This window comes from Patiria miniata, unplaced genomic scaffold (assembly GCF_015706575.1).
Source record: "Patiria miniata isolate m_02_andy unplaced genomic scaffold, ASM1570657v1 HiC_scaffold_13, whole genome shotgun sequence".
Taxonomy (NCBI): domain Eukaryota; kingdom Metazoa; phylum Echinodermata; class Asteroidea; order Valvatida; family Asterinidae; genus Patiria; species Patiria miniata.
In genome coordinates this window covers 5001791-5015778 of record NW_024037051.1, presented here as the reverse complement: position 1 = coordinate 5015778, position 13988 = coordinate 5001791, and the positions used below count along the sequence as shown (strand labels likewise).

At 41.1% G+C, this 13988-nt stretch overlaps 1 protein-coding gene across 1 annotated transcript in view; it reads right to left on the bottom strand.

The window, feature by feature from the left end:
* Positions 1-13988, bottom strand: part of LOC119721525 (protein phosphatase 1 regulatory subunit 21-like) — a 79254-nt gene that overhangs the window by 20572 nt on the left and 44694 nt on the right. Inside the window, exons 14-16 of the mRNA XM_038191603.1 lie at positions 13215-13409; positions 11771-11950; positions 8984-9136 (exon numbers count right to left, since the gene is read on the bottom strand). Coding sequence (XP_038047531.1) covers positions 8984-9136; positions 11771-11950; positions 13215-13409 — 528 coding nt within the window. The remainder of the gene's footprint in view (positions 1-8983; positions 9137-11770; positions 11951-13214; positions 13410-13988) is intronic.

The window sequence follows — 13988 nt, the reverse complement described above, 5'->3', positions numbered from 1 at the left end:
GAGAATAATGGAACAGCCTGAGAGGCTTTGAGGAAAGAGGATAACCCACACACACACACAAAAGACGGGCGTCACAATTGATGAGCTATTTGTTTCATCTTCGGAGGGGAAACGGAAGAGCTTAAAGTCAGGGGCCTGGTATGCTGCAAATACCACTTTATCTTGTTAGGAGGGAATCAATCTAAGACAGGCCCCAATAAGTCTTCCCTCTAAACTCACTTTGACACTTGAATGGGGAGAATGTACAACTCGATAATCTACTAAGCACTGGGGATTGGATGAGACTTCAGGCTTAGATGATCAGGTTAACCCTTCCACTGCCCAGTCATATTTTTGAATTACCTTTCTGACAGGTTATTTTTGACATCTGTACCAAGACTAACGGGGAGAAGGTGCACACAATTTCAACTCTGCTTCTTCCCAATTTGAGTTAAAGTGCCATAAAAAACGGTCATGCGATATCATCACTTGATGGTTCCAGGGTGCTTCAGGCCAATTTCATGAATCTAATCAACTCTGCATCTCTACACGTTGACCTTTTTTTATACCAGGTAGACAGCCCTGGGTACCACTTGTAAGATTAACATGTAAGATTTCACAGACTGTAATGGGTATGATGGAGGATACAGATAACTTCCAAGGCGAATCACGAAACACATGGTTTTGTGTATTGTTAAAATGGCTTTTGGATGTAACTTTTTTTCTCAAATGGTAATTTTAAACAAACATCAGTTTACATTTTCAAGACAACATAGAATTTGTTGTGCTTTGAAAGTCCTTGTTTTTTCTCTCAAACTCCAGATGGCATTTTGACACTTGATTCAGTAATTCCATCCCTGCATGGAGGCTCTATGGTCCCTGTAACTTACAAACTTTTTTGAAGTGTTGACTAATTTCAGTGTAAATGGACCTGGCATGATGTGTGGTTTCAGAGCAAATTGTCACTGACAGGCTCAGAGATTAAAACGTTCCCCAATACAGGGTTTGTTCTGGGTTGAGGTTCTGTACAGAAAATTCAAGGCACATTGTCTCCTTTGTTCAACGTCAGAATAAGATTCAATTCTGTTCCCAACACTGCCTGCACCAGATTACATATTCTCACACAAAAGACAGAAAGACTGTAGTCTGATGGAACGTAACAATGAAGCACAGCACATACATAATCCAATCAGTGGTGAGGCATTGAGTCACCGACGGGAACTGACCCTATCCTTGCTCTAACGGTCACTGACATTTGTTGGTCAATGTTAGGAGAAGTCAATGCATCCCGTAGCAGTGTAACTAATTGGAATCTCATCCATGTGCTCTGTTCAAGTGTCAACGAAACAGGAGGCATCCCGTGTAATGACTGATGCTGAGTTCATTTGCCAAAACAGTTCAAGGACAACAACCTGACAAATGGAAGACCTGGGACTGGAGATGCCTGATAGATCTATCAGTGGTGGCTGAATGAACTCCTATGACAAATCCAAGGACCAATCGCCAATTTTAATTGTAAGAAATGGCAGCATGCATCCGTGGTATGACAGGGAGAACATTAAGACGTTTTACATTGGACAACTTTGTCTCTGAAATGATTTTGATCCAAACAAATTTTGTGTGTGGTGACCAACAACTACCGAACAAGTGAACATGTGTGTGTGGATTATTCAGGGAAATGCTGACTAGGCCTGATGAACAGGGGTAATACTGGTGTTTATGCACATCAAGTTCACATCTAGCAATGTCCATATGTGTCTATAATTGTGTAAAACAACACTTGGCTCTTGCAAGAAGGCTACATATAAATGTACAAGATCACTAATCACATAAAAAAACAACTGGGCAATTGAAAGAAGTGAATATTAACAAATTTATTTATTTATTTATTTATTTATTTATTTATTTATTTATTTATTATCCACATCCAACAGCAGAAAAAACGCCAATTACAGGACTGGTTGTATTGTTTTGCTGTACTGCTGCATTGATTTTTTTTTTTTATACGTAAAGTTATCAGAGTCAGAACATGTATGACAGGTGGTTTACAATAGATTTCAACCAGCCAATAGACAGTGGAGTCAAAGTATTGAATCTATTCATGAGCCTTATTGTAACCTCAATCAAAACATGCCTGGATACATCACCAAAAAACCTACCAGCAAGAAAGGTTGAATCAATCAAGCAACCATGATCCCTTTTCTCTGTCCTATTCTGTGCTTTTGAAAATGATGATAATGGAAACTCCATATGTCACGGAAAGAATAAAGAGGCGTTTATATCCCTGACTTGGCATGAAAGGTTTTTCAACTCCCGGATGAGGTAAATGAACTTCAAAGAGTGCAAAGCAGGAAAATAGGAGCTGCCAGTCTGAAGTGCAAATTGCATAAGTTGGAAACCTACCGGTATACAAGCCAGTAAATCAAACACTTGCCCATTTTAAATAATTCAGGCCTATTGGTTAGAATGCTTTGTTCTGAGGTTAATAACCTAAGATACAATGACCTGCCACATGTATCCATTAAGTTGATATTATCGCAGGGATCTTGAGTACTGTCATTTGCCGGCGTTGTTGCCCATGATGCAGTAAAAGCAAATCCACACTGTTATGTAACTCCGCGCCGCTATTCATTAACAACTTTTTTTCGGTATTTTTTAAGGCCAGACATTAAAGGATCCAAAGCATTGGATTCCTATAGCAATAAATAATTAAATTTGCATATATTGTACAGCACGTCTGGATCAAATGGTAAAGCTTCAGCTTGCTTACCGCGACAGACATCATTTAATAAATATGCAAATAGTCAATCCAGAATACATGATTGACCTTACACACTGAGTCAGTAATGCACGGCAGGGCATTGACACAACTCACACTGTACAGAATAAAGAAAGCACTTGACTCTTGCTGTCTGGACTGGACTGATCTGCAAAACTACCTAACGCTTCATATTAGATTGCAAGGTCTGCCTCTAAAACCAACAATGGAAAATATCAACGTATACATGTCACATTCTGCATTTTCAATTTGGGAAATATCGCAAACCTGGGGCCTTTCATTATTATTGGCACATGGACAGAAATTATGACATGCATGTGTTAGTGCCAAAGAGGAGTAGATGAAAGAAGACACGAGCTGTACTCATGTCAATCACAAGTCAATCGCAAAATCAATCACAAGTCAATTGAGAATCAGGTCATAACAATCAGGGATGTCATCTTGTAGGATTATTCACTGGAACCTCATTTCATATTCACATACAGCGTGTGTCAATAAAAATGTAGCAGTCAATCCATAAATATTAAAAATACTAGCACTCTCTTTATGCAAAACCTATCCATAGAGTCCCAAGGTATAGTAAATACTCTTCTCAATGGTCTTTATCTCATCTCATTTGGACACCCCAGTCCAGAGATACAGCTAATTAAACGAAAGGACTTGAATTCCAAATTTGGTCACTTTTCAGATTATCTTGTATCTAATGAAAGGCATTCACATACCAAGAAGGTGTGTTGTTGCAGAACGATAAGCTAATCCATGCCAATCCAACTAAATTTTGATTGGTAATTCACAATTAAATTTAACTCCAAGTGGTATGAAGTAAAATTGAGGCATTTGCGACCAAAGATGGCTGGAAATCTAAAGCCCCAGTATTCAGTGGATGAACAGGTAAGATTTGTGAACAATACTATAGTGGCCCAAACAGATTTTGACAGTCTTTACAAGCTTTGCCGTAACTTTTAAACAAAACGCCCAAATAACACAGAACAAAAATCTTGTCAAGGGTAAAGAAATACTCCATCATCTCACGGTAAATTGTTTTTAAAAAAACCAAACAAACGATTTAGTTTCCTCAGATAAACAATGTTGTTTGACTGCTACATTTATTTTGAGACACGCTGTAGATGCAATGGCTGAATAGCTCAGTAGAGTTGCGATACAAAGGGCTGCAGGTCACAGGTTCAAACCCCACTCTATTCGATTTCTATGGTCCACCTTATAGTTATCATGCACATAGTCATTTGTGGTTCTTATGATGATCATTTGTAGTTTATCTCTTCTCATTGTTTAAACATGTATCATCCAGTTTGCCTCTTTATGGGTTACACTGTGTCAAGTTTGGAACACCAAAATGGAATGTATGCAATTTGCCCATACAAATACAAACTAAATGCTTTTTGCCCATACAAACTAAACTACAAGTACATGTATGTATATGGTCTGCGTAAGATTAAAAACAGCGCAATTGTGGCTTTACAATATGGAGAATGCAACTTAGGATAGTTTGCAGATTTGACAATCTTAGAAGTGTGGTTTTGATTCTGTCCACGGATCACAAAAAAAGGTAAGTGTTCTTTCAGCAAAACGAAAACAATTCTCATAGGGGATGTATGTGAATTGTTTTCATTTTGCTGAAAGAACACTTACCTTTTTTGTGATCCGTGGACATAAGGCCAAGAAAAATAATAAGTCGGTCTCTGGTCAGCGCGCGCGTCGATTTTAAGCATGCGCGTCGATCTTTTTTTTTTCAAAAATGTTCCGCGGTAGCTCCAACAGCGCCCTCTATTTCCGCACCTCCTCAATTTTTTTTACCAAAGAGCACCAAGGAATGGGAAATTGCACCAAGGCAAATGATCGAAAGCACCAAGGCAAATTATGGAGGACACCACTGTACATGAGGACACCAAAAAAGCAAAATAGTACCCACCTTGTCTGTACAATCCAAGCTTGAAGAAAAAAAAAAAGCCAAAAAAAAAAAAAAAAAGCCGCGTGCCCGCGTCAATTCCGGAACTTTGGTTCTGACCAGAGACCGAATATTTTTTTTTTTTGGCCTTAGCCTTACATTTTTATCAAAATTTGGCCAAAAATTGACTCTTCTCAAAACAATGCAGAACTTCCATTGGAAGTCAGAGGAGCACCAATCAATACTCAAACATCCATATCTTGAAGATTTGGGCAAAAACCATCGATTTTGTAAAAAAAAAACAAACCATTTTTGACTGATTTTTCACCATATTTTGGTCCATATTTTCTTTTAAAAGGCAAATCTAGCTGCAAATGGAGTTGGAATAAGTTTTAGGGTCCCTTAGGCATCTTTCTAGCAAGTTTCAAGGAATTTCATTTTTTGGTCAAAATTTAAAAAAAGGCAAGGGGTTAGGCCCAAAAAAATAATAAGTCGGTCTCTGGTCAGCGCGCGCGTCGATTTTAAGCATGCTCGTCGATCTTTTTTTTTTCAAAAATGTTCCGCGGTAGCTCCAACAGCGCCCTCTATTTCCGCACCTCCTCAATTTTTTTTACCAAAGAGCACCAAGGAATGGGAAATTGCACCAAGGCAAATGATCGAAAGCACCAAGGCAAATTATGGAGGACACCAATGTACATGAGGACACCAAAAAAGCAAAATAGTACCCACCTTGTCTGTACAATCCAAGCTTGAAGAAAAGAAAAAAGCCAAAAAAAAAAAAAAAAAAGCCGCGTGCCCGCGTCAATTCCGGAACTTTGGTCTGACCAGAGACCGAATATTTTTTTTTTTGGCCTAACATTCAGTAACTTGAAAAGTTACATTCATTAATTTGAATGATTCTTGTACTAAAAGAGAGCTTATTAATTGAGCTTTCATATCCTAGATATTGAAAGTGCTACATGCAAAACTTCATATAAAAAATGGTCCATATGGGTTTCCTGTTGTTTGACTCACCCCGTATTGCACACTGTGACTAACTAGACACTTAATTCTGGCATTTCTGAACCGATAAAATTAAGAACTCAGCATTCTTTTGATAATGATAATAATATGATGATAATGATGCAGAGTCAAACTCTGTCAAAGCCTGTAGAAAAGACTGACAATTTCAAAACTGAGGCAAGCTGAGCCCGGAGGAGTTTGAGCACAAGATGAGACTGACAATAAATGGTCTGGAGAATGACTCATACCTGCCTAAAGACTCATTTAATCATGTAGTTCAGTGTTATCCCTCATACTGGACTTATGAAAGAGGATGTACTCAAGCAAACCACAAAAGGACATATCCCAAAATACAACCATTCGTCTCCACTCTAAACAAACTAAAATACATAGGCTACATGTAGTTAGGTTTTTCCATATAGAGGGTAGACAAGAAAGGCGTATACATGTAATGTAGTCTCAAGCTACTATGACTCTCGGGGTGGTGTTGGGAGACCATTTCCCGTGTTTGAATCATTTCCGATAGTTGGCTAGGAAAAGAGGGGGTGGGGTTGGGGGCAGGGATCAACTTGGAAAGTGAGCGTCTGCGAACATCTGTTGGAAAGTGGGGTGAGCAAAAACTCATCACCCAATGATCGGAAATGATTGGATATTAAATTCCAAGGCGACTGAGATTGGCAACATGCCTTAATGTAAAGCAGCTTCTTGATTCACATAGGGTCTGAAGTGTTGTGGGAGGAATTCAGGGAAAGCTTTGTAAATACCCTTCATCCGTTGTTTATAAATTCACATTCAAGGTACATACCGGTACAGAACCACATATAAAGGCTGAATCATACGTCAAGTGCATGCACATGTGAACCTCCTGCAGTTCTGTATTTTTTCCAGATGATACTACAGTTATCTAAGCAAGGTTGTTTACAACAAACATTCAATGTGCATGTCAACAGATATTTTGACAGCTGGCAGTGCCTACATACATTGTGCATTCTACGGCTGACACCGTTTCTCAAAGAAGCCATAATACACAAGGTGCTACATCTTCACACTTTGTAGGCTGTCAATATGAGGACAAAAGTCCGGTTATTCCCAAAATAACATATGAAGTTATTCTGATTATTTCTTATAGACTCCAAAACTCTATTAGAAAAAAGTTACACAAAGTTATACAAAGCAGACCACAAACAACAGCTGTAGATTGTGATTTGGTCGAGTCGTTTAAGTGCCGTCAGATCACATGGTAAGATTCAAGGCCTACACACATGTACTAAGGCTTCGATGACACAGTACTTTGAATGAGTTGGACCATGTTTGTTTCAGACACAGCCTGCTTCAGAAATGTCAGTATCGAAGAGAATATGCAAAAAGGACTCAGACTCACACTCAAGTCCAAGTCCTCTCCCAGAAACTTTGAGTAATCTGTTCTTGTTACTCATATTTCTACCCATCATCAACAGCCCTAGTACTCGGACGAAACTGTTTAGTTTCTCAGACTTAATTCCTTATCGACCATGTTACATTACATTATAGTGGAGTCCCCTAGCGTGGCACACTTCAACGTTTCCTTCTACTTTCCTCATGTAGTGTTGCCCAACCTCTTTGTTGAAAAATTTCAAATTCAGATAAATACTGGTACTTTTACCTTAAGAATGCTTAATGTTGAACCTTTGTGAACAATTTCAGTGTCATAAAATGTAGTCTGAAATTCAAAAAATGGTGGCATTCAGAAATTGGGCACAAAATTGGCTGAGTGGTCCCTATCACATGGCGCACTTTAACAAATCTCGGAAATTACAGTTGAGAAATTATGACAAATCATTATTATTTCCATTCACATATCCAACTTAACGTTTGTCAGAATTTTATTTTTGGGGGGGGGGGGGAGGGGGGGCCACTTTTTTAAAAGGGTTCATTGTGAACTTCTAAATAAATTCGGAGAATCACACCAAAGAAAAATTTCTCCCTTAACTTTGTAACGGGTAGATAAACTCAAGGTTTAGGAACATGAATGCTAAGAGCTTGATGAAATTTCACTTACTGTGAAATTTGAGGTGAATCTTTTCCTCTAGCAAGGCGCTAGATGCGAAAAATCAAAGTGCGCAATGTTAGGGGCCGCGCCACGCTACGGGACAACAACGATACGGACTCCGTGCACAAGTATCCCCTCAATGGTCACAAAGGGGGAGTTGGGGGAGACAACTGGGAGGACATTCAAACTAAGGGCGCCTGATGCTCATACAAAGAGGCTATGTGTATGTGCATATTCAGAATAATATAAGTCATGCATACGAAGCCCCCCCATACATGTACAACCTGAACCAGTACACGCACACAGTGTGTCCGTCCTATTGGGACTTTTGAGGTTGTCACAAAGCGTCATCACGGACATAGGCGTAGGCAGTGGGGGGGGGGGGGGGGGTAAGGGGGGCATCTACCCCCCCCCCCCAATATTTTGTAAAGACTGCCTTTTTTCCATCTAAATGCCCTTTTTTCAACGGGCTTACCCCCAATAATTTGTAAAGAGTGCCCTTTTTTACGAAGTGCCCTTTTCAAAAAAGAAGTGGTGCCCTTTTTTGTGGCATCTGCCGTTTTGGGTGCCTTTTTCAGAATTTCGCACATGTATTGCCTTGAAAAGCACCATATATTGGCCCTTTGTGTGCATAATTGTCGGTTTTGAACAGTGCCCCCATCGACAGATGGAACCAGCCCCCCCCCCTTTTGATTTTATGGAGGCCAAGTGTCCGGAGAAAAAAAAACCTGTCTACATTTCACAATGGATGTGCAAGTGCCCTATTCAAAAATTTTACCCCCCCCAATAAAAATGACCGTGCTACGCCCCTGACGGAGTCCATATGGTCGACTTTGAACAGGACAACGGAACAATATACATACTACAATACTGCTGTAGTGACTCCATGTACACACAGTAGATGGTGTTTTGTGACCCCTCATATTTGTGATGATTTGCAAACAAAGATGCTAAACATCAACAGAATAATGTCACATGAATGTGCACAAACAATGTACCTCTTCACATGGGCTTTCTGGAGTATTGACTCCGTGCATGAACAGTACATGGTAATTCATTACCACTCTCATGGGCTCTATTGAAAGGGACACACTGCATGCACGTACTGGTTTCCACGTGCATTGTACGAAGTATGCAAACCAAAGTTTATTCTAAATGTCCATAAACAAGAGTCCCTAGTGATCTCTCCTAAGTTTCTCTTTGTCACCGTTGAAAGGGTTCTTGCGTACAAAGTCTACAGATGTCAACCAGAACACCCCCCCCTAAAAAAGCATGAGGTTGTACTTACCTCTGAACTGAAATTGACCACTTTGCCGTCCACCACTTGTCGCTGGGCAGTTAGCTGAGCTAGGCGTGTAGTGTAGTGAGACTTGATGAGGTTCTCACGCGATGTCTCATCACTCTCGCCAAAGTCCATGGTGATCCCTTCCAATTGGCCTAGCTGTTTGCAAGAGGACAAAAAAGGTTATAAAACTAAGACATAAACATGGTGAAGGGGCAAGGAAGTTAATGTCACCTCAGGGTCATTCCGTGTCAAATCAACACACTATTCTGGGGTCAATCTCACAAATTTTCTTGAAATTTGATAAAATTCGGGCGATTCACAATGCAGTGCGCCACCAAGAGTTTGCCAAGGAGAGTCCTTTTTTAAGTTTACGGTCGACAAAACACGGCCCATTTGAATGAGTGTCAGTAGACAACTTGAGCTAATTTGTTATAGATTGGGGCATAGCGTTCTGCCACCTTACAAAAAAACACCATACTGATAAAAAGAAAAGAAAATGGCAAACATATACCCAAATCATGCGCTTTACAAAACTACTGTCCAGAAAAACCAACAATTTCAAATGTCTCACGCACTGAATTTGTCGAAAATATGAACTCTCCATGGCAAACTCTTGGTGGTGCACTGCATTGTGAATCGCCCGAATTGTTTGGTCGTATGAGAAACTTCCAAAACCCCTAAATGTTGGTGTTTGGGTCATGCAGTTTGTGAGTTATAGGTTGTTGAACTTGCAATTTTTCACTGTAACTTTGGACGTCTGTTTCTCCAGTTAGGAATGTCTAAACAAAAATGATTTTTATCTTAAAATATTAAAGCTCTTAACATAAGAAATTATCTAGTGTGCCAATGAAAAATAGAAATTTGACATATCACTGTACGGTCACATAAATTTGAACCTTTGAACTCAAGCGAGCCGCAAATTAAAATATTCAAATTTTGTCCAAAAGGCAACGTTTGGTTAGCAACAACGTTGTGCGTTGTAAACTACACAGTAGGGCTTATTTTCACGTAAAATAACCGCAATGTCTTTATCAAATGACATAATGGTCACTACCTGTGCCGTTTATGGTTGTCATAATCGTGCTGTCCCAGTTTTTTGCCATCCATCACAGCTTTGAAGGCTTGTCTTCTACCTACTGCGTGCAGCGCTCTATGATCTTTGCATACTACAATGGAAATGCTGCCTTTCCATCACAGCTTTGAAGGCTTGTCTTCTACCTACTGCGTGCAGCGCTCTATGATCTTTGCGTACTACAATGGAGATGCTGCCTTTCCATCACAGCTTTGAAGGCTTGCCTACTACCTACTGCGTGCAGCGCTCTATGATCTTTGCATACTACAATGGAGATGCTGCCTTTCCATCACAGCTTTGAAGGCTTGTCTTCTACCTACTGCGTGCAGCGCTCTATGATCTTTGCGTACTACAATGGAGATGCTGCCTTTCCATCACAGCTTTGAAGGCTTGCCTACTACCTACTGCGTGCAGCGCTCTATGATCTTTGCATACTACAATGGAGATGCTGCCTTTCCATCACAGCTTTGAAGGCTTGTCTTCTACCTACTGCGTGCAGCGCTCTATGATCTTTGCGTACTACAATGGAGATGCTGCCTTTCCATCACAGCTTTGAAGGCTTGCCTACTACCTACTGCGTGCAGCGCTCTATGATCTTTGCATACTACAATGGAGATGCTGCCTTTCCATCACAGCTTTGAAGGCTTGTCTTCTACCTACTGCGTGCAGCGCTCTATGATCTTTGCATACTACAATGGAGATGCTGCCTTTCCATCACAGCTTTGAAGGCTTGCCTACTACCTACTGCGTGCAGCGCTCTATGATCTTTGCATACTACAATGGAGATGCTGCCTTTCCATCACAGCTTTGAAGGCTTGTCTTCTACCTACTGCGTGCAGCGCTCTATGATCTTTGCATACTACAATGGAGATGCTGACTTTCCATCACAACTTTGAAGGCTTGTCTTCTACCTACTGCGTGCAGCGCTCTATGATCTTTGCGTACTACAATGGAGATGCTGCCTTTCCATCACAGCTTTGAAGGCTTGCCTACTACCTACTGCGTGCAGCGCTCTATGATCTTTGCATACTACAATGGAGATGCTGCCTTTCCATCACAGCTTTGAAGGCTTGTCTTCTACCTACTGCGTGCAGCGCTCTATGATCTTTGCATACTACAATGGAGATGCTGCCTTTCCATCACAGCTTTGAAGGCTTGCCTACTACCTACTGCGTGCAGCGCTCTATGATCTTTGCATACTACAATGGAGATGCTGCCTTTCCATCACAGCTTTGAAGGCTTGTCTTCTACCTACTGCGTGCAGCGCTCTATGATCTTTGCATACTACAATGGAGATGCTGACTTTCCATCACAGCTTTGAAGGCTTGTCTTCTACCTACTGCGTGCAGCGCTCTATGATCTTTGCATACTACAATGGAGATGCTGCCTTTCCATCACAGCTTTGAAGGCTTGTCTTCTACCTACTGCGTGCAGCGCTCTATGATCTTTGCATACTACAATGGAGATGCTGCCTTTCCATCACAGCTTTGAAGGCTTGTCTTCTACCTACTGCGTGCAGCGCTCTATGATCTTTGCATACTACAATGGAGATGCTGACTTTCCATCACAGCTTTGAAGGCTTGCCTACTACCTACTGCATGCAGCGTTATATGATCTTTGCATACTACAATGGAGATGCTGCCTTTCCAGTACCCCCATGTAGGCTGGGTCACGTGGGTCAGTGAGAGGGTCCTATTGACTGACATCAAGCAACTCACCATGGACGTGTCAATCTGTGGCTCCGCCTTGCCCTTATCCGAGGCTCTACTGGGTATACTGTCCACCTCTACGGCTTTGGCCATGGCTTGGGCCACCATAGACTCCTGGTCAATGGGACTGACCACTTTGCCTCCTCCAGCACGCAACCTCTTAAGCTCCGACTCAAAGACTACACATTTCTGACAGAGAAAAAAAATAGTTGCAACATATGAAAATATACTGCCACAACAACACCAGCACTTTAAAATAATTATCAGTTCTTATTAAATGAGCTAAACCTCTATATTAAAAAAAAAGAAAACGTCGCGATGCAATGGGGAAGCTATATTTTTTTCTGAGGTGCAAAGCAAAAACAGTGCATTCCTTTTTTCTCAAAAGTTCATTGGAAACCTCAGTACTTGAAAAATCAGCAATTCAAGTTGATTTTTCTCTTTTTTGGGGGGGGGTGCTATGCTTGGGCAGTGTAACTTTATGACTCACTGATTAGATGACCACATGTATGAAGGCAGCACATTAAAAATGTGCTGGTGGTAAGGAAAAATGTTCAGTGTCACACTCAAACCAAACCCCGCAAGCCACATAATTTGATCACAAACTAATACAGATTGATTAAAAGCTAATCTAGAAAATGCCCCATTGTGGTTTGTTTGACAACTCTGAAAGGTATCTGATGCCATTTCACATGTTTGGGGTATTGATCCCACGGTTCAAATCCTAATCAAGTCAATGTTTTTAATTCTGCATTGACTATGATAAAAGTTAACCTATTCAGTGCCCCTTGAACAAAGATACCGACAAACTGAGAGACTGCTCACCAAGGTCTAGATGGGTCTATCTGTAGAGCACCAGTACGATATTCCAGAGGTGATCCAAATCCCGTTTTGTTAACTTTTTTCAGTCTAACATTGTGACTACCTGGCTTTCTTTGGCCAGTTTGATCTGGACCAGCTGTGCCTCCAGCTTCCAGTGTTCTCTGTCCTGCTCTAGATGGTTCACACCCAACCCACGTCAATTTCTTTATTCCACCCAAACATTGAGAGTTCCTACCTGGATTTCTTTGGCCAGTTTGATCTGGACCAGCTGTGCCTCCAGCTTCCAGTGTTCTCTGTCCTGCTCTAGATGGTTCACACCCAACCCAAGTCAATTTCTTTATTCCACCCAAACATTGAGAGTTCCTACCTGGATTTCTTTGGCCAGTTTGATCTGGACCAACTGTGCCTCCAGCTTCCAGTGTTCTCTGTCCTGCTCTAGATGGTTCACACCCAACCCACGTCAATTTCTTTATTCCACCCAAACATTGAGAGTTCCTACCTGGATTTCTTTGGCCAGTTTGATCTGGACCAGCTGTGCCTCCAGCTTCCAGTGTTCTCTGTCCTGCTCTAGATGGTTCACACCCAACCCAAGTCAATTTCTTTATTCCACCCAAACATTGAGAGTTCCTACCTGGATTTCTTTGGCCAGTTTGATCTGGACCAGCTGTGCCTCCAGCTTCCAGTGTTCTCTGTCCTGCTCTAGTTGGCTCACTTTTTCGCTGGTCTTCGCAAGCTGCTGGGCCAGTCCCGTCTGGCTCTCCGTGGAGCTTAGCAGGATGCGCTGATTGCGTAATGCTCGGTCATAAGGCACGGAGTCAGGGCAGGGCTACACAGGGACAGAACCAATTTAGAAAGGGAGAACAAGAACAAAAGGGTCTTTCACATAAGATTCTACTCTTTACAAAACTACTGCCCGGAGGTAAAAGAAATGCCATTTTATATGAGCGATTTAAAGAAATGCTGCTGTTGTGTGAGCAAAATCTTGCGTACACAAAAATGCAATATGGGAACAAGTTGACATCCATTTGTAGGACTGCATCTAAATTTATTGACTACAACCGGCATTCACATGTGTTTATGGGAAGTGGATTTAGCCACTTCCCATAGACATATGTGTAATTGCCTGCCACAGCCGAGAAATTCGGTCATGGCTGAAATGTTGTCAAACTTTAACCATTATGCATGAAAGGGACTCGGCAATTTTACAAATTTCTGATGCACATACCTCAAACTGAAATCTGTATGTACCAATAATGATGGCTTTAATTACCATGGCTACTGAATACAGTTTTTTCTGTGTGCTACCATACTAAGACAATGTTGGACAGTTGCTTTATTTCGGGATACTTGCGCAAATTCAACCAAAGTGGCGTTTTTGAGGAAATGCTTGCTGGCATTTGCAATG